General features: G+C 50.1%; 1 protein-coding gene across 5 annotated transcripts in view; it reads left to right on the top strand.

Moving 5' to 3' along the window:
• The window catches only part of Atp9a (ATPase phospholipid transporting 9A (putative)), a 122,815-nt gene extending 103,091 nt beyond the window's left edge, over positions 1-19,724 (top strand). For all 5 annotated transcript variants that reach the window (XM_020175154.2, XM_074074984.1, XM_074074986.1 and 2 more), the window contains 10 exons: positions 1,539-1,637; positions 2,354-2,443; positions 2,558-2,702; positions 3,442-3,506; positions 6,020-6,175; positions 9,108-9,172; positions 10,389-10,497; positions 11,074-11,131; positions 12,839-13,042; positions 15,436-19,724. In XM_020175154.2, coding sequence (XP_020030743.1) covers positions 1,539-1,637; positions 2,354-2,443; positions 2,558-2,702; positions 3,442-3,506; positions 6,020-6,175; positions 9,108-9,172; positions 10,389-10,497; positions 11,074-11,131; positions 12,839-13,042; positions 15,436-15,572 — 1,128 coding nt within the window. In that variant the 3' untranslated portion in view covers positions 15,573-19,724. The remainder of the gene's footprint in view (positions 1-1,538; positions 1,638-2,353; positions 2,444-2,557; positions 2,703-3,441; positions 3,507-6,019; positions 6,176-9,107; positions 9,173-10,388; positions 10,498-11,073; positions 11,132-12,838; positions 13,043-15,435) is intronic.
• The last annotated feature ends 499 nt before the right edge of the window (positions 19,725-20,223 follow it).

The following is a 20,223-nucleotide window of genomic DNA, read 5'->3' as shown; positions in this document are numbered from 1 at the left end:
CCCTGGTGCCTGTTCTCTTATACTGAACCCTGAGAAACAGCACTAAGCTAGGATCGCCATAGAGAATATTGCTTTTTGGGGGACAGGGTCTCACTGTGTATCCCAGGCTGGTCTGGAACTTGTGATCCTCCTGCCTCAGCCTCCCAAGTGCTGGGATTACAGGTGTACACCACCATGCCTGGCTCCATGTTTTTTCCTTTTGTGGCATGACTAGGGCTTGAACTCAGGGCTTCACATCTGTTTTTCTGTTTATTGGTCAGTTTTGGTAACTTGGGCTTCTTGTTAGCCAGTCTGGTTGCAAGGGCAGTGTCCTGTTATGGCATAAGCTGAGATGAAGAATGAAGGTGACCAAACTCTGACAACACTGCGTAACTGTGTGCACTCCAGGTGTCTCACACAGTGTGATAAACACACAGCTGAGCCTGCCTGCCTCATGCCCATTCATCTGTGTTCCCTGGGCAGATGGGAGCTCCTATGCTGCCGGGTTTCTCTCTCTATCTCTCTCTCTTCCCCCTTCCCTCTGTCCCTCTGTGTCTCCCTCCCTCTCCCTCCCCCTCCCTGTAGCCCAGGCTGGTCTCAAACTTGAGCTCCTCCTGCCGCAGCTTCCCAAGTGCTGGGATTACAGGTGGACCACCCCTACCCAGCTGAGACTATTGCTTTGAAGGCCAGATAGAGACCGACATGGAGGGAAAGCACTGACATACACCAGGGTCCAACTGGACTAATGCCCCAGTCTCATCCCCAGGGAGCCAGGCCTCCTCCTGGCCATCTCCTGGCCCTTGGCAAGTGGCTCACTGTGCAGTGCGGCCTCTCTCCTGCAAGGTTACCTTGGAGGGGCCGTGCACTCGATCGGGCTGCCCGGGTGGGTGCCTGGCCCACAGTGAACCTGGGAAGCTCTTGGGAGTTTCTTCCTGTGCTTCCTCTGCACCCAGACTTCCTCTGTGAGATGAGTCTGGACCCCTCCCTCTGGGAGTGAAGAGGACTGAGGGTTAATGAGGTGTGGCAGCACAGCAGGATGTGCGGGCCGTGTGGACCTGGAGGACTCCGGCCTAGGCAGGTCACTTGCCCTGTGTGTAGGCTCACAGCGGTGCAGTGCAGAATGATCTGATCTGGTAGTTACTTCCAGCATCTCACAGGTGGAGAGTCTGTCCTGAGCATCTGCCAATAGGGAAAGACTGGAGGGACACAGAAGTGACCCTTCATGTATGCAGGTGTTCCCTTCTCTCATGCTAGTTACTGCTTTACGGAAAGTTCCCAGCAAGGGAATTATGAGGTCCAGAGACTGGAGCTCATGGTATCCCCTGAGCCTGTGGCCAGCTGCCTCTTTTTAAAGCATCTCATCAGCTTTTGCTGCCACCAGCAATATCTCCTCTGGGCCTCGAAGCCTCTGCTGGGCCCTTCTTGGGGAGCGTGGGGATACCGTGGGTCTCGAGGTGGATGGGGCATAGCAAGTTTAGCTTGGTGTTCTTGGGAGCTCATTTGCTCTCGATGCCTTAAAACCTGACACACGGAGCCCTTCTTTCCTGTCGTAATTTCAGGTTTGGATGCTGACTGGGGACAAGCTGGAGACGGCTACATGCACGGCCAAGAATGCACATTTGGTGACCAGAAACCAAGACATCCACATATTTCAGCTGGTAAGGTGTTCATTCTCTGCATTGAGGCCACATGGGTGTGATGCTAGGGTTGTACTATAACCATGTCACCTTGAATGGGGGACCCTAAAGTGGGGAAGGAAGCCTGTGGTCCCCCTAAGACCAGGTGGGTTTGCCCAGGGCAGGTGAAAGGAAAGGAGTCCTGTGCGTGGTGTTCAGGAGCTTGAGGCTCCCACCGGGTTCTTTCCCTGTTGAGTGCTGTAATCCCTTTGAGAGTCAGTCATCAGCTGCTGTTGTATCATGTGTGGAGCACAGTGCATAGTGCCTGTGTCACTGAGAGGAAGTTGTTCACCTGCTCCTGCCTGGCCCTGGTGCCTGCTCTCTTGTGCTCCAGCTGTTCTGCTGAGGCAAGCCAGTGGACCTTTCCACCTCAGTTTCTCTAAGTGCACAATAGAGCTGTCGTGGTTTCACATCTTGGAGGATCTTGAAAATCAACATGAAAAGCTCATCAGAAGCTTTGTCCAGTGCCTGGCAGGGCGTCATTTTTAGTCTGGGGGAAGTGGAAGGTGATGGTTGGTACAAAGGCTCTCTGATCCTCATTCCCTCAGAATCTAGCAAACAGGGTTCCATTTGGCTCTGGACAGATGGTAGGGGAGGGAAGGGTCTGGGGCTTGGTCTGGGGTGGCCATTGTCTTCTGGGGGCCTCAGGAAGCCCCTCCAGAGAGTAAGACATTTTCCACGTCTCTCTCTCCTTCTAGGTAACCAATCGTGGGGGGGCCCATCTCGAGCTGAACGCCTTCCGCAGGAAGCATGACTGTGCCTTGGTCATCTCTGGAGACTCCCTGGAGGTGGGCATGAGACCTTGCCATCTGACCAGGCCCTCCCAGGAGCCAGAGCCTCTTCCTGCTGTGGGCTGGGAGCTGACCTTGGCTGACCCACCCCTTCCGCTGCAACACCCCTAGGTTTGCCTCAAATACTATGAATATGAGTTCATGGAGCTGGCCTGCCAGTGCCCAGCTGTGGTCTGCTGCCGCTGTGCCCCCACCCAGAAAGCCCAGATCGTGCGTCTGCTCCAGGAGCGCACTGGAAAGCTCACCTGTGCAGTAGGTAAGCCCACCTGAGTGGTGGGTAAACTCACCTGTGTGGTTTATAGCTGCCACCCTGGGCCCTGCTCTGATGCCCTGGGTTTAGTTTCCCTGAGGAAAATTGGATTCTATGCTGGTCAGATTCTCTGGGACCACTTTAATCAGGCCATGATTTTCCTTTCCCGTCCATGGACCCTGACTATTCCTTGTTATTATATTTAGTATTGCCTTTGAGTCCAAGGGCTTCTCCTCCTTTGCTGGTGGGACAGAGTTACGGCATTCCAGAGAGTGAAGATCACATGCTACATGTGGATTTGGGTTCATACTTCTTCACTGCTGTTTACTGGCTAGGTGCCCCAGGTGGCTCCCTTCACCTGCCCGGGGCTTGGTTGATTTGCTTCCCACCTCCTCCTGGGTGTGGAGGAGGACAGGAAGCAGTCCCACTGAGGAAGCGCTAGCCTCGGGGCTCTGTGAACATTCAGGACAAGCCCTGCTAGTTGCTGCTGGCAGTAATGCACACAGAGCCTTGGGAGGGTGGGCGGTGATTGTAAATGTCACGTGGGCATGTGCACAGGGCTGCTACCCTGGAGTGCCACCTGGTCTCTGACTTTGACAACTCTCCTGTGAAATGGTTGGACAGATGGGGCTGACAGGTGGGCTGGTACTCGGTACTCACTGAGCGAGAGGAGGGGTGTGGGTTATTATTGCTGTCATGAAGAGGTGGGGAGCTGCCGCCCTGACCTTTGTCTGTGGACCTGTAGGTGATGGAGGCAATGACGTCAGCATGATTCAGGAAGCGGACTGTGGCGTGGGAGTGGAAGGAAAGGTGAGTGAGTCTCTTGTCTCCTCAAAGACGGCTTTAGTGCATCTGCAGGTTCTAGGTAGGAGTCAGCACCAGGGATCTTGTGTCCCCTTGAGGTCAGAGGTCCAGCTTGCAGACAGATTTCCTTGCCAATCCTTAATTTTTTTTTAAAAGAGTTTTTCTGGGTTCTTGGGGTACAGTGAATATGCCACCAGCTTTTCCCTGGTAGTCAGCCTGTCAGTAAAAGCATCAGTTGTTCTGTCACATGCTGTTCTCACTGGCGTTGTGGGAGAATTAGGCGTGGCTCCCCTTTACTGAAGAGGCCTCGGCAGCAACAGTTTTAAAAGTTTCTGTGTTACAGTTTTTCTTCCTGTCTCTCCTTGCCAACTGCGCTCGCCTCTTACAGTTCTCTCTGCCCTTTTTCGTTTGTGATCGCTAGAGGACTATGGGCAAGAAGATAGATCACCAGGTTTGTTACAGCTGTGTGTAGAGTAGGGGCACTGAAGCCCTGAGTGAGGACCGGGGATGCTCTTCTGTCCGTTTGGCTCACTTACGGGCTTTCTCTCTTCTTTCCCTGCTTTCTCTTTGGATCTTAGCCAGATGGTGATTGTTTGAAGTTATGGAGGCAAATGGTTTTTGAGTGAGACATTGTCTAAAATCTGTAGCTTCCTTAAACATAGGGTTTTTTTTTTTTTGGGTGGGACCAGGGTTTGAACTCACAGCTTTGTGCTTACAAACCAGGTGCTCTACTGCTTGAGCCACACCTCCAGTCCATTTTTCTCTGGTTATTTTGGAGATAGGGGTCTCTCAAATTATTTGCATGGGCTGGCCTCAAATCGTGACTCCCTCAGCCCCAACCTCAGACTCTCAAGTAGCTAGGATTGTAAGTGTGAGCCACCATACCCAGCTAACAGGTTTCAAGAAGCACGCTTGAGTTCAAGAGAATTCTTCACAAATTCCTACATAGAACTAAAATATTTCCCTTTTGTTAAAAATTATTTCCTGACTCCTTGTTTCTCAGGGCATAAAAGTTCTTAGTACTCGTACAAAAAAAAATTATTGAAAACTTAAGTTCATCCTTTCTTTTAGCTGCATCAAACCAGTTACACTGGGTATTCTTCCAAATGCTTTTCTGTATATTTTACTGGCATTTGTGACATTCACCGCATACATACTTTACACGTGTGTATGTATTCTTTTTGTGTGTAATTTTATTTACGTATTTTATTTATGGTACTAGGGTTTGAACTCAGGGCCTACACCTTGAGTTACTCCATCAGCCTTTTTTTGTGATGGATTTTTTTTAAAGATAGGGTCTCATGAACTATTTGCCTGAGCTGGCTTTGAACCCCGATCCTCCTGATCTCTGCTTCCTGAGTAGCTAGGATTACAGGCATGGCCACTGGCGCCAGGCTTCATTTATAATTTCAAATTAAAAACATAGTGTGCATTTCATCATGCAGCTTGCTCACATCTGTTACATCTAGGATTTCTTTCTACATCAGAGAGTGTACAGCCATCACTTAGATTTTATTTTGAAAAATGCCAAACGTTCAGGAACTTCTCGATAGAACAGTGAGCATCCACCTCCCCTTCCTTCTGGTTACCAGTTAACGTTTTGCCTCATCTCCTTCTCTCTCTCTGAACAAGACAGAAGTTCATCACACACCACAGTGTTATCCTAAATACTTCAGCATGGGCCTCAGCGTCTCCCCCAGATGTTGCACTGATACAGTGATACTACAGAATATTCATGGTCACAGTTGCTCAATTATCCTCAAAATGTCTTTGTAGCTTAAAAAATATGTTCCAGGAACAATCCAGTCACAAATTTCATTATTAGCTTGTTTCTGTGTCTTTAATCTTCTCTAATGGGAAACACTTTCCCCCACTTTGCTTGTTTTTATCTTCAAGGCAAGGGACAGCTATAGAGTGTCCCACGGGGACTGTTGACCAGATTGATCTGCATTAGACTCTGGTGTGAGTGTCACAAAGGGGACGTTGGTGTTCTCCCTACAGTGTCACATCACAAGATGCCAGTGTCCATCTGTCCCATTATTGGTGTCAACGCCTGCCTGTAGAAAGAGGGAATTCTGTTCCACAGTCCACTCCCACGAACGTGCAGTGCTGCATGCTCAGGCCCATCCCTGTGTACTGTCCTTAGCAGCAGGCCTCTTCCTCCCGTGTTCAACCTGGAGGGCCGGATGTTATAGAATACCTATGGCTGAATGATTCTTTGCTTCTGATATACATTATGAGAGACCAGACCCTCAAGGCTCACTACCAGATTCATTTGACCTCCAAATTATAACTATCTGTGATTTAGTATGTTTTTTATTTAAATTCCTCTTTTTAAATCAAATTTAGACTTAGACCACCAACTGCGTGTAGCTTGAAACCAAAGAATCTCTTTATTGAATTTCTTCAAAGATCTCCTTACCATGTCTTGTTTTTTCAATTAAAAAAAAAAAAAAAAAACACTGTGCTTGGATTGACCTCTTGTGCTTCTGACGATGCCCAATTCTGTCGGATTTTAGGAAGGAAAGCAGGCTTCACTGGCTGCAGACTTCTCCATCACTCAGTTTAAGCACCTCGGCCGCTTACTCATGGTGCACGGACGCAACAGCTACAAGCGCTCGGCCGCCCTCAGCCAGTTTGTGATCCACCGGAGCCTCTGCATCAGCACCATGCAGGTGGGGAGCGGGGTGGGGCAGCAGGGCCTCTGCCCAGGTTCACATGGGCACAGCACATGGGCAGGCAGGCAGCCAGGGCCTCTGTCCAGACGTACGTGGACACAGCCTGCAGGTGGTGCCTCTTCCCAGGTGCACGTGGGCACAGTGTACAGGTTGGGTGGGCAGCTGGTGCTTTTGCCCACTTTCACATGGGCACAGCATACAGGCAGGAAGGCAGCCAGGGTCTCTGCCCAGGTGCATGTGGAAACAGCACATAGGTGAGCAGGCAGCTAGGTCCTCTGCCCAGATGCACGTGGTCACAGCGTGCAGGTGGGTGGGTACCTGACCCTGTTGTCCAGGTGCACATGCCTATGTGGTTATCACAGAAAAGGTCTAAGAGTCAGACCTTGCTTTGGAGCTGTCACCCCACCTGGCCACGCTCCATCTGACAGCCCTAGAACAAGACTACTCCTCCCTCCAGCGGTGTGGCTTGGATGCGAGTGTTAGCAGTGCTGTCCCCAGTGCTTGGTGTGGAGACTAGCCATGGGGTGGAAATGAAGGAAGGGATCTGTTATCATCAGTTTGCCAGCATGGAAGTCACAGAGTTTGACATGAACGAACGCTCTGGCCTGATTTTCACGTGTGCAGAGGCAAGGGAACAGGGAGCAGCCCCGAAAAGAAGGAGAACTTGCTGAGTGTCGGCAAAGGGTTTATCTTCTATGCTTCTCAACAGCCCAAGCCCCTTTTACAGATGGAAAGGCAGGTACACCTGAAGCCTGCAGGTAGCATTTGTGCCCTCACTGTGAAAGGGCTGAAGTTCTTCCTGTCATGGAGTCAGCATGTTCCCTGGCCCAGTGTTGTCCTGTTCGCAGTTCCTGGAGAGCCCAGCTGGGGGTGGAGCTCAGTTTGGGTGGTTAGTCCTTGGGGAGCTGGTGTCTCGCTCCATTCTGCTTTCCACAAAGGATTATGGGGATACTCCCCAGCCCTCTCACCAGCTCCTTCAACCAGCCTGTGTGTCTGTCATCAGGCTGTCATGGTGCAGTGTGGTAGGAGGGAGGCTGAAGGGAGGAGAGAAGATGCTTGCATGTTGGAAAGCCGTAGGCGGGCGCTTCTCCTGGAACCCCACAGAAAGAAGGCCCCAGAGTGAGGAAGCTCTGGTGCAGTGGTGAGAACAGATGACTGCTGGACCCTGGACCCATGGATCTGTGAGCGCCACAATGGGCCAGTGAGGCCAGGAGCAAGTCACTTCAACCAGGCCTCAGTCTTTCTACTGTCACATGGGGGTGCTTAGGATCAACTTGTCCTTAAGCTCGGCCACTTTGCAAACCAGAGTTTTGTGAGGCGCTCATGCTGGTGGCATGCTCATCATTCACAAAGCGAGGTGGGACAGGATACACATGTAGAGGCCATTTTCCTTTGAGGGAAGGCCTGTGGTCATACGTGCAAGGCAGTCTGCTTGGCGGAGCGAGCAGGTGGACATGAGAATTCACCTCCGCTGGCTGTCCAGGCTGTCAGTGCGGGGGTGGGAGGGTGCTAGGGTCTGATATCTAATGCATCTGTGAGTGGAGCCTTAAGGTGATTGTCATCGGTATGAGTTAAAGCTGAGCAGCTGGTGCAGCTCATCAGCCCACATCTGCACTTTCAATTTATGTTAATCCATCATGGGGCCGGTAATGCTGCAACTTCAATCCTTGGGAGGCAAATGAACCCATCCTTGGGTGAGCACATGAAAGTCGGCCTCGTGAGCTGCCTGGGAAAGGCCTGCACGTGTCCATTAGTGTCCATTCACAAAGAAGGTTCCAGGGTGAGGCATCCTTCCTTGAGCTGTGGACAATGCTTTCACCCCATCAGCTGTGCTGAAAGTCTCACAGTGGCACCTGGATGTTGATCTCAGCTCACTGGGACTTGGTGTTTTTATTTTCCCTAAAGCACTCTTGTTCCAAGGGTGGCTTTCTGGTCAGCCTAGCCCTTTTAGGAGAAGGGGCTCCTGATACCAAACGACCACTGCTGTTCTATGCTACAGTCCAGTGGGCGTGAGAAGTCACTAAAAGGGGGCTGTCCCTGTGCTGAGATTTTGAACACATACAGGGGAGCCGGGCCTTCTCGTGGGCATGGCATGCCGTAGCACCTGGTTCTGAGCTGTGGCCAGGCAAGCGAGGGTTCTCTGCCCACCTTCGCTCTCTGACCGCCACAAGTGCTGGGGTTTATGCAGTGTCTGGTTGCTGCTGCTTAGTTCTTAAAAAGCCTCCAGGCCATGCCTGTCCTCACTTTCCCTTGGTTTTACACAAGTGGACACGACCTTGGGGACCCATCTTTCTGTTAGCCCATAGACACCTGGAGAAGGGACAGATGGGGAGCATGGAGCCTACTTTGACCTCCCCACCTGGTCCTCATGACCAGTAGCTAGCATTTTCCAAGCCAGGAAGCAGACATTTCAGTCACAGGGTTTGCAAGTATCTGAATGTGTAATGTGAGAAGTAAAGCTTGTCTTCCATCCACACACCAATGTGCTTGTTGGGTGCCCTCCAGGAGAGGCAGTGGCTCTCAGCTGTTAGCAGGGGTTTTGCAACAGGCCTGGGCTTGAGTCCCGAGGGGCCCTTCCCTGCCCATGGGTGACTTCAGAACTCATGCAAAGCCTTCCCCGCTCCTCCAGCGTGTGGCACTTCGTGTTCGCAGAAGGGCTGAGTGTGGCCACGGGATAGACTACTTTGCTCTGACTCCTGGCTTCATCATGTGTGAGCTGCGTGGTCCTGGGCCTCGAGGTCTTTCCTCACTCCTATAATGGGGATAATGTAATAGTGCCCACTTCACAGGGCTCACACTCGTAAGGCACGTGTAACACATGGTGCTGCTGTGTTGTGAGTGCTGGGTACGTGGAAGATGCCGTTTTGTTCTATGAATAAAAGGACTTTGCCATGACACTTGGTGATGTCCACCTCTCTCCTTGGCACAGGCCGTCTTCTCCAGTGTCTTCTACTTTGCCTCTGTTCCTCTCTACCAAGGATTCCTGATCATTGGGTAAGGAAATCCAAGGTACTGATGTTTTATGAGCTGTCCCTAAAATGCCATAGAGGGAGAAGAAACATTGTTATCGGCTTTTCAGTCCCCAGGGTTTAGACCCTCCTCGAATTAGTGAGGCTTTGAACTGTTAGGCCCACAAGCAGATGGGGGGAGGGCTGTGTGCCACAGCCCCTGGCCTTGGAACCAGTGAGGACCATGTTACCCTCACCGTTAGCCTGAGGTTCTCCTGCTGGGGACCAGATGAGAGACTGCCAACTCAGTGATCCACTGAGTGAGTCACACAGAGAAGGGAAGGGTCTGTAAAGCGCTCTCCTGACTGTGGCTGAGCCCGGGAGAGTGTCGGAGCTCCAGAGAGGCCAGAGTCTGTTTTCCTAGGGTGTTGTGTGTACAGCTTCCCACTGGGCACCACAAGGACAGGAGGGGTGTCCCTTGGACATTTGCTGTCACCAAATCCACCCCCAATCTTGGCCTGGAACTTCCTAGTGTTTCTTTGACATTTACTGAGAGCACCTAGGCTTTGAAGTACTCAGGCAGGTGGAGCTTGGTACGTAGGACCGACTCCTGCTTACGAAGCAAATAGACTGGCCAGCTTGGCAGAGTGTCTTTACGGAGTCCTCTCACCTCCCACTGTGTTCTGCTGGTTAATTTAGCCTGATGGTCTGCAGTGGACTCTACCTGCTTCTACTAGGAAAAATGGAATGTCCTTTGTCATGGCTTGGCAGAGTAAAAGAACATACTAGATTATGGTCCAGGGGTCTCTGAGCTATGCTCCATGTGGCCGTCTTCCCCCATCCCCCTCAGCTCCAGCCACACTGGCTCCTCATTTTACCTTAGGACAGCTACAGCCTTATGTCTGGGCTTTTGCACTGGCTGTTGCTTCTACCTGGTATGCTCTTCCTCCAGGTGTTGGCATGGCCACTCCTCTTCCCGATGTCCCATGCCTTGGCTACCCTGAGATCGAATTCTAACGCCACGTGTGTGTGCATGCACATACACACACACTCTTAGTCGCTCCTCCCCATTATACTTTCCTCCTTAGCACTTCTCTGTAGCACACATACAGCTTACTTAATTTATTTGTTTAGTGTCTCCAGTGCTTAAGGCTGGATCTGGTACTTAGAAGCACTCAGGTGTTGAACCAGTGTTGGCAGTGGGGCTCCCAAGGCTGCCATGTCCACTGGAAGGTCTCACATGTACCTATCTTCTCTCTTAGGTACTCTACCATCTACACCATGTTCCCTGTGTTCTCTCTGGTTTTGGACAAAGATGTCAAGTCAGAAGTGGCCATGCTGTACCCCGAGCTCTACAAGGACCTCCTCAAGGTTCCACAGATCTTCCCTGTTCCCCCTTCCCGCCCTCCTTCCCTTGGTCTCCTTCCTTCCTTCTCTCCCTGCCCCCTGTCTGTCTTCTGTCCCTCCCTACTCTTTTCCCTTTTATTTACACAGATTCCTATCTGATTGGAACACATTTGCTGAATGGCTTTCTTGCTTTTGAGGGGATAGGCCTGGGAGTTTCATACTTTTTCTTAAAGCAGTAACAAATGCCATGTGAAGACTGAGAAACAGCACAGTAACCTGCAAACTGGAAATCACAACTTTAGAAAACCCTGGCGGCCCCATTTTGAGCTGCACCCTGTGTCCACCCTACAATTGGTCTTGTGCACTCATGCAGAATGTGCGGGTGCTGGGTGCAGGGTGCAGGTGCCTGGTTTCCTTTGCTTGTCTTCAGAGTCTTTTTTTCTAAAAGGCAGACTTATTCCCATCTGCTGTGGTTGGTTTTCCTGTATTCAGATCAAGCTCCCTTGTGGATGAGTCTGTGCTTACCAAAAGCTAGATGGGAAGTGATTGTACCCGAGCCACATGTGGTAACCTGATCTCACTTTTCTGTCTCTCCCTTAGGGACGGCCGTTGTCATACAAGACATTCTTAATCTGGGTTTTAATTAGCATCTATCAAGGTAAGGACCGGGGCTGCCTGGCTGTCTTATGCTCTGACATTGACCCTGGGGAGCCCCTTAGCTACCTGTAGAATGTGAAAAGAGAAACAGGAAGCTCGGATAGCATAGGGTGTGTGATAGCCTGGCCAAGACATCCTGCTCTGTGTGTCACAGGACTCAGCAGTACGCACAGGGAAAAGCAAAAAAGAAAAAAAAGCCCCAAGTAATCAAAAGCACTTCTAGCCCTCACCCTACAAGGGTACAGATTGAAACCTACGGAGGTGTTGGCTCCATGTAACAGGAATTGGCTGCTGCCTCACTGAGAGTTAGGTCAAGTCCTAGTTCTTGGGAAACTTACCTTCTGTCAGCGACCACCCGGGAGGGTCCATAGACTGCAGGGGTTCATAAATTGACTATTGAAGTGTAAGAAGAAAATATTCAGACTTATGTTTTGTTCACTTCTGCCTTGCTTCTTTCAGAGTTTCTATTTTTATGTGTCTTATAGTTCACATAATATATTTGTGCAGTCCTCCTAATGTCTCCATGGACATATGTTTAGCAGGACATACGTATTTATGAAAAAACATGTATATTTAGGGTGTTACTCTTTTTTCTTTTTGGTGGGACTGGGCTTTGAACTCAGGGCTTTGTGCTTGCAAATCAGGTGCTCTCCCACTTGAGCCACGCCTCCAGTCCATTTTACTCTGGTTATTTTGAAGATGGGGTCTCATGGACTATTTGCCTGGTCTGGCTTCTAATTGCATTCCTCCAAATCTCAGCCTCCCACGTAGCTAGAATGACAGGTGTGAGCCACTGACACCCGGCTGGGGGTTTTATTCTTTAATGCCTTTACCAGTGGACGGGGCAAAGTCCAGAGGCCATTGAGTTTGTTGACAGAGGGGTAAGTTGTCTTGGAAAGATAATCGGGAGTTGGTAAGAAATATATCAAAGTGTAACACGTGCACCTAGCTTCAGTGATATGCCAGGTCCTGTGTTCTGTCCCCTCCACCCTCGCTCCTGCTTATCAAGTTAGGGGTCCTGGTGTTTAGTGTTCCCAACTGCCCCTCGGAGTGGTGTCTTTAATCTTGGCAAGCAGGCTCGGCTCCGTCCCTAGGTGCTTTGGCCCTGTGCTCTTCTCTTCAGCACAACTGAGGAATTCTGTTCTTCCCCTCCGGTCCTTATCATTTGCATGTGTCCCGGTGTGTGTGTGCCTGCATGTGGTAGGAAACACATGGCATAACGCCAACTGCTTTGACCTTTCTGTGCGTCCACTGTAGTACTCATCCCTTTTCCATCTTGCAAATCTGAAACCTCGACTCCACGGAACACCACCTGCCCTCTCCCAGTGCCTGCCATTCCTTTCCGTCCCTGAATGTCTTTGGGCACCTCCTGTAAGCGGAATCCTATAGTATTTGGCTGGTTGCCACCATCATTGTTATTTAAATTTCTGTTCCTTCCACTGTCTCCAGCTGTTCGTGCACACTGGTCCCCTTTCTCTCTGGCTTTTTGCTCTTTCCTTCCCTCCACCTCCTTTTTTCTTTCTCTGTTGTTAGAGATTATTTATAAGGTCACAGAGGATGATAGGAAAGCTGTAGGGTTGAGACCTCAGTAAAACACCACTCGCCAGCCTCCTTTGACAAGTGCATGCTTTCGTGTCTAAATGAAAAACCCGCGGACTCAGATGTGGGCCTGGCCCACTGCAGGGGACATGTTTCCTGTCACTTCCAGGGAGCACCATCATGTACGGGGCGCTGCTGCTGTTTGAGTCTGAGTTTGTGCACATCGTGGCCATCTCCTTCACCTCCCTGATCCTCACCGAGCTACTCATGGTGGCGCTGACCATCCAGACATGGCACTGGCTCATGACGGTGGCTGAGTTGCTCAGCCTGGCCTGCTACATCGCCTCTCTGGTGTTCTTACACGAGTTCATCGGTAAGACCCTCTTCCCCTAGTACTCAAGGCTGGGTGCCTTGGCCTGCCTGGTCTCCCACTCAGCTGCCCAAGCTTGCTCCGTGTTCCCTCAGGACAAGTGGCAGCTGTGAATCAGCGTGTGATATTGAGGGTGCAGGGTGGTGTGTTTTATTTTGCAGTGCTGGTAAGAACCCAGGGGGCTTGTTCATGGTGGATAGACCATCAACCACTGAGCTCTAGCCCTAGTCCAGGAGTATGCTTTTAAAACTACACAGAACTGGCCAGCTTACTGGGGAACCTTTAATTCAGCAGGTTCAGTAGCTGCTGCTAATTCAACCAACCTTGAATCCAAAATACTTGCAGAGAGTTGCATCTGTACTAAATGTGATCGGATTTCTTTCTTGTCATTCTCTCCTACACAATAGAGGATAATAACTATTTGCATACCGTTTTACCCTGTTGGGTGTTACCTTTAGGAGACCTACAGGAGGATGTGTGTAGGCTCTACACATGTGTGACCCCATTTTACACAAGGGACTTAATTGAGCGTCCTAGGATTTCATTGTCCCGAGAGCCTGGAGCCTGGAACCAGCCTCCCCCAGGTCCTGAGGGCTGACCGTAGGTACTGGGTCTCTCCAGTCAGTCTTGCTGTATTGGGGAGATCACATCCAAGTCTGACTACAACAAATAAGAAGTGCCTGGAAATGCAGAGAGACAGAAGTGGCTTCTCCAGTCCCATGCCCATGCCAGACTTTCAGACTTTTTGTTTGCGTTTTTTTGCAACAATACCCCTTTGTTCCTGTGAAATCTCCACCAGATGTCCACTCTATAAAACCAGTAGGTGTGGGTGTGCTCTGGTGAAATGGCAGAGCCATATCCTTGCTTGTTTGGTCCCTTCTGCCACATCGTCCCGACTTTGCTGCTAAGGAGACTCAGGGGAGCTCAGAATGAAATCTGCTCTGTGCAGCCAACCCGAGAAGTGACAGATTCTACCAGCAGTGGTCATCGTCCATTCAGCAGGAGTTCCTGTCCTGTACCAGGAAGACAGGCCCAGCTAGGTGGGAAGGATCTTGGAGTGTCCCTTCATGACAGGAAGGGAACACACACACGCACACACGCGGATGTGAGTTTGTGACACAGGGGTGGCAGATCTGGCCAAAGCTACAAAGAGACAAAACCAGAGTGAGATGAGGGAAACCCAGGCAGCTCCCAAATAAAGCACCACGGAAGTTTACAGACAGGGGATTATACCCTACCTGGGGGTGAGCACCGGGTGCTGATTCCTCTGGCCACAGCAGGGATTCCTGGCACTCCCAAGTGTGAGCATTGCCAGCCCCTTGTCTAGGGAACATGGCCGGACTGTTGCTCCTTTACATTGACCCCTCATGTGCTGTATGACATCACCACAGGTTAGCCAGTCCTGACCACCATGGTGGGGCCAAGTCCCTGTACCAGGAAAACCCCTGTGCCATGCAGGCCCTGCCATCGCTGGTCCCTTGTGCTGACCTGTGCTCCGTCCAGAGCCAGTTCAGAGGCCGTTTCTAGCTCAGCTTCATGCCCTTCCAGGACAGGCACACAGGGCTCTGATGACCCAGCTTTTTCTACCTTGGCTGAGACTTCAATCTTGGTTTACCCAGCCCAGGACAGTCAAGCCTCTGAGCTGTGAAACTTCTAGGCCCAGGGACATCATCTTGAAAGGCCAGCTAGGTGGCAGATGGTGGCCCTTCTTGTTTGTTCTTCAGAAAGGGTTTTGTGAACACCTACTGGGTGATGAAGCATTGGGATGCACTCCCTGCTGAGGGATCCTTGACATGGAGACACCCCAGGGTGGGAAATGGGTATGGGGGATCCATATGGGGGGTTAGCCAGGGCTGGCCTGTGTTTAACCGAGGATAGCTGTGCTTCGGCACCCTGTGCCCAGGGCAGGCAAGTGGGTCATTCCTGCATCTGCTGTGCTGAGAATCACAGTCTGTCTCTTCTCTTTCTCTAACTTGTCACTCCTGGTTTATAGTCCCCAGCTGGGAGAGCGTGTCAGAGTCCCCCTGACAAGGTGGTCTCTGCCCACCTTGTGCCATGCTGCAGGACCCTCTTGTGGCTTTTCATGTGCGTTGCTGAGACTGGACAGTGGCTGGAGGCAGAGCCGTACTTCTACATGTCTCTTTCTGCTCTCCTGTGGCTGGGTTTGGAAAGAATCTCCAACCGTCAGATTCGGAATGAAAAACACTTGCAGGAATGCCTCAGCTTTCTTTTCCTGGTTGTGGAAAATGAACATGAGGAGGACCCAGTAGCAGCTAGTCAGAGAGAAGGGAGCACAAGGACATCAGGCTGACAGGAGCCACCTTCCCCTTTGATAACGGGTGTACATCTTCGTGAACATTCCTGCTTGCTCACTGCTGTCTTCCTGTCCCTTGCAGATGTGTACTTCATTGCCACCTTGTCGTTCCTGTGGAAAGTCTCTGTCATCACCCTGGTCAGCTGTCTCCCCCTGTACGTCCTCAAGTACCTGCGCAGACGGTTCTCCCCACCCAGCTACTCCAAGCTCACGTCATAGGCTGTGCTCGCCAGAGGGGACCGTGGTCTCTGCGCTTTCCTGGTGGACAGAGTTCACGTTCCATTTGTGTTCACCGCCACCTATGGACCTTGCGGGAATTGCTGACATGAGGAGTCATGGTGTGTTGAGGCACTGTCTGATGGGGTCCTGACACTGAAGAAACGAGGGAGGGTCCTGAGAGGGGCCAGGTGCCCGTGGGAACCCTGGGTATGGTGTGGGATGCGTGGGGTTGGGCGGGGAGTGGATGTGGGTCACTGTGCAAGCTTCCTTATGACTTGAATTTTGTTGCCATGTGATAAAAGTTTCTGTCCAGCTGAAGGTTGTAGAGGGCTTTTTTTTTTTTTCCTATCACATGTGTGTTCTAAGTCTTTCTTGCTCTTAAAAGGAGATTTTAGAAAGATGTAAAGCTCTGGGGATAGGTTTGGGAGGAAAAGACAGTGATGATACTGGGTAAAAAAGTTACAGATAGTAACGTCCAGGGGGAGGGCTACCTGTGCTAAGGCTGCCGTCATGCTTGTCCAAGCCACACTGGACCCTGGGATTATTTATGAAGAGGAAGTAAGAGGAGAGGGGTTTTTGATCCCCACCACCTTGTAAAGAATTCCAGAGGTGCGATCCTGCTTTCAGGAGCTGGTGACGTGACAAAGGCAGCGGCTGTCTGCACACACCCTCCAACACTTTCAGCAGAGTTGTTGTAGCAGGAAACGTGCCACTGAACAGCCCCTAAATGTGTCGACAGTGTGATAAGAGGCTCTGCTGATTCTTTAGACAACGTGGCAGCTGTGACTCAGATCCTCTGAGGCCGGAGTGGAGAGGTCAGGGCGCTGGGCGCTTCGTTTCCCTGGCAGCCTGCTTCCTGTTAGGAGCGATTATCGGGGATGGGTCATCTCAGTGGCAGCCTTCAAAACAGAAGCCCTGGGGGAGGAGGCCCGGGCTGCAGCCCAGGACCTTGAATTTGTCCCCTATCTTGCACTGCAGCCCAGGACCTCAAATCCATCTCCTGCCTGCAGGATTCAAGGGATTCCTCTTGGCCAGCCAGGACAGACTGCAGGCATGTGTTTCCTATAAAGCTGTGCCAGCTGCTTTCAGAAGGAGAAGGGACGTGGCAGGCAGTGGACCAGCAGAACAGGGCAGTGTTGGGTTTTCAAGATGCTTCTTGCAGATGCCACGTATCGGGCCAGAGGGTTAAGTTATTGGATCTGCGAGAATGTGCTTGTGCTTACTGCTTGAATTTGTGTTCAGTCCTCCACCTGACAGAACTTGTGCGTACTTCAGAGATGCAGTCACTCCTGGTTCTGATGTCTGCCGCCTTCCCTAGTAAAACCTGCTCTCGGAGAGCTGGGGACTCGAGGACCAGACGGTCCCTTAACTTTGGAGTTCTTAGCACTCTTTTGTATTTTGTGTGGCCCCTTTTAAACTTTCCAGAAATCCAGATCGTTGCAGATAGATTGGCTGTGGACGTCACTCCTCTTTTCAGATTCTGTAGTTTTGCAATATTTCTGTAATTCCAATTCAGCCATTTCTGATGAGCAAAACCATCTATAGTCAGGATGGATTGCATTGTACGAGTGGAGTTTTAGGAACAGGATCTTTGTCCAAAAATTTCAGAAAGGTGGAACAAGTCTGATGTCTCCATTGGGTGGCTTTATGTGATTTCAAATGTAGAAAAAGAAATTTTTGCTTTTATTTTTGTGATACTGGGGATTGAACCCAAGACCTCATGCATGCCAGGCAAGCTCTCTTACCACTTGAACCACACTCTCAGTTTTTAAGATAGGCTCTCACTAATTTTTTGTCCCAGCTGGTCTTGAACTCATGATCCTCCTGCCTCCACCTTCTAAATAGCTGGGGTTACAGGTGTGCACCACCATGGCTGGCCTCCTCATTGTTTTTGAGCCTGTTTTCTCAGAAGTCAGCCTGCAAAACAGGAAAGTTTTAAGATAGTTGCACACTGAGTTCCCAATCCCGAGCCGAACCTCATTCAGAGATAGTTCTTGTGGGCCAGTTACATGGAACCCCTTTGAGGGACTGTGGACGATCCCTGAGCTCTCTGGTCTTTCCCCTGATTCCCAAGTTTGACAGTCAATACTGAAGATTGACTTGCCACCTCAGAGGAAGGAAGCCTGTGAGAGAGGCTGAAAGGCAGAACCTGGGAGTCAGAGGAGCCAGCAGAGTCCTCTGTGCCCCCTGTTCTGTTGTCTCTGCTACACATCAGTGGAGGGAATCGAGGGAAAGGAGGACTGAAACCCACGTGGAAGCTGCTGTGCTGTGGGCCCATCCTGGAGTCATCAGTCTGTTGACAGCCCTCAGGGGGCCCTGAGCCCTGGGGATGTACAAACTCGATGTCCCACACACTCCAGAAAACACAGGCAAAGAGCACACGACCCTTCCTGCACAAATGGGGCTGACTAGAACGTATGAACGCTTGTGCACATCAAGGACTTAGTTATCTTAGTTGTAAAAGAAGATCAGAAAGCCAGCGAGGGACCTAAGCTGTTGCTTGACACTCCTGGGCGTGTGAACCTTACGCCTAAGAATTCCACTGACCTTTTCCTTGTCCGTCAATCTGGAAAGGACTCCGGTAAAGCACCACTGACACCTGCACTCAAACCCAGTGGGACCCGTGTCTCCAGCAGTCCACTTAATTTGAGGTCAGAGGGCATCGGGCACAGTCACCCCCATTTCCTTAAAGTAGAAATCAGCTCCCGGTACCCTCTGACAACAGTAGCTATTTCTGTCCGAGTGAGAACTTCAATTATTATTTTATTAAAGCTTGGAGATGGCGGTGGGTGTGGGGAGAGCAGGATTCATTGGGTTTCTCTTTTTTGCCTTCGTCCCCTTTTCTTGTTCTTTCTCTAAGAAGGTGACCAGACACACATATCCATTGATAGCTGTGATCCTAATTTTAAGACCGCACCGGTGTGTGCATTGCTGTGATGCTGGGTGGCACAGGCATCCTAGGGGCATCTCAAACTGGAGCAAACACCTGCTTCCGGCCACCCAAAGCTGATGGGCCGTGAGCTGGGATCACTGCACTCTTACTGTCAGTCCCTTGCTGCCCCTTACTGTGCCCTGCTCGGTCACAGTAATGTTAAATGACATCATCCATTTACCAACACTTTGTGTGTAGGCTCTGCTGAAAATTAAGTTGTACTAACAATGCTTTTTAGTGTATTTTGAATCTTGTGCTCACTGGAAACTGACACGTGAATACCTGTCTTTTTTCTGCAGCCTTTGCCTCGTTTGTACTGGGGTTGGGATATGCATGTGCATGTGCTTTTATGGGCAGTCTTTTAAACTTTTGCAAAATTTCAAATGTGATCGACACATTCTTCTGCTCCATCCTATTTTAAGCAGACACCAATCAGCCATTTTTATCTTTTAACGTTTTTGTGTTTTTGAAAGTGTGTGTCTATGATGTCATCTCAAGTTTTTTGAAGAAACAATTTTGGTTTTCATTGCATTAAAGTTTCACCACTCCCAGCTCTGTTCTCATTTTAAAAACATATGCGGAGCTTTGTAAATACATTTTATTTCTCCCACTTCCTTTTAATGTAAAGCTTTTTGTTGTTTACATGTACTTGAAAAGTTGCATTAATTATGTCTGTTTCTTCTTGGAGAAAAAAGTTGATTAGGTTTTGGGGCGGAAGTGAAATGTGCTCCGAGCCTGTGGGCAGTGTCTCTCCCACGTGGATCTCCTGTTACCTGCTCTTGCCCATAGATCTGTCCCCACCTGCTCCCAGCACCTTCTGTGACCAGAGCAGGGCAGTGCCCCTGAATGTGCTCTTGGTGGCTGAGGTTGGAGTGGGCAGAGCCTGAAATTTGCAGACAAAACAGACCACATGACTATTCTGTGGCAGTGGGCTGACCTGACCCTGAGTTGCAGGAGCCCGGGAGGTTGTCATCAGCAGATCGCTCTATATGTGGCCCTCATGCACCTGTTCACTAGGACAGGACAGCGCTTGTTCATTAGTAGGCAGGCGTTCTGTTGCGGGATGCTTTGGTTTATTTAGCAGGAATGTACAGATAATTCAAATTCACAATTCCATGACGACACACACAGTCGCCTATGTTGCCAGGCAATTCCCCTTTCATTGTCGCCCAGCGTGGCCTGTGGCTGTTGCCCAATAAACTGCTATAGTTTCTGCCTTTGGAGATCGTTTACATTTGTACGGTAACATGAATTCTGGTGGTGAAGTGTGGACTTTTATTATGGTGGTCCTCTTGTGTGCTTGTCTCATGGTATTTAAAATGTAAAGAACCTTTTCCAGTGAAACATTTTTTATTTCAGTGAAAAAACCCAAATTATTGCATGTTATTTCTTACCTGTACTGCTGTCCATCCTGGAGAAGTCAGAAACACAAAAGTGCTGGATATAAATGGAGAAAGAGGCTAAAGATGTAAGATTCGCCCTGTATTCATGCATCTATGAAGACTACACAAGCTCTCTGTGTATTCGACAGCTGGGAACCTGAGTTTAAGACTGCATGCATTGCTATGAGACAGGCATCCCGGGGGCACCTTAAGTTGGAGCAAACCTGTTTGCTAGACCTTGAGATCTTTTTTTCTTTTTTAAACAAGGTATGGAAGATTTAGGAATGCAGCCACTTATTTTTTAATTTTTAGGCAAAAAAAAAAGTTTATAAGCAAG

This window comes from Castor canadensis, chromosome 5, assembly GCF_047511655.1.
Source record: "Castor canadensis chromosome 5, mCasCan1.hap1v2, whole genome shotgun sequence".
Taxonomy (NCBI): Eukaryota; Metazoa; Chordata; class Mammalia; order Rodentia; family Castoridae; genus Castor; species Castor canadensis.
The sequence above is the reverse complement of the archived record's forward strand: the minus strand, read 5'-3'. Positions and strand labels throughout refer to the sequence as shown.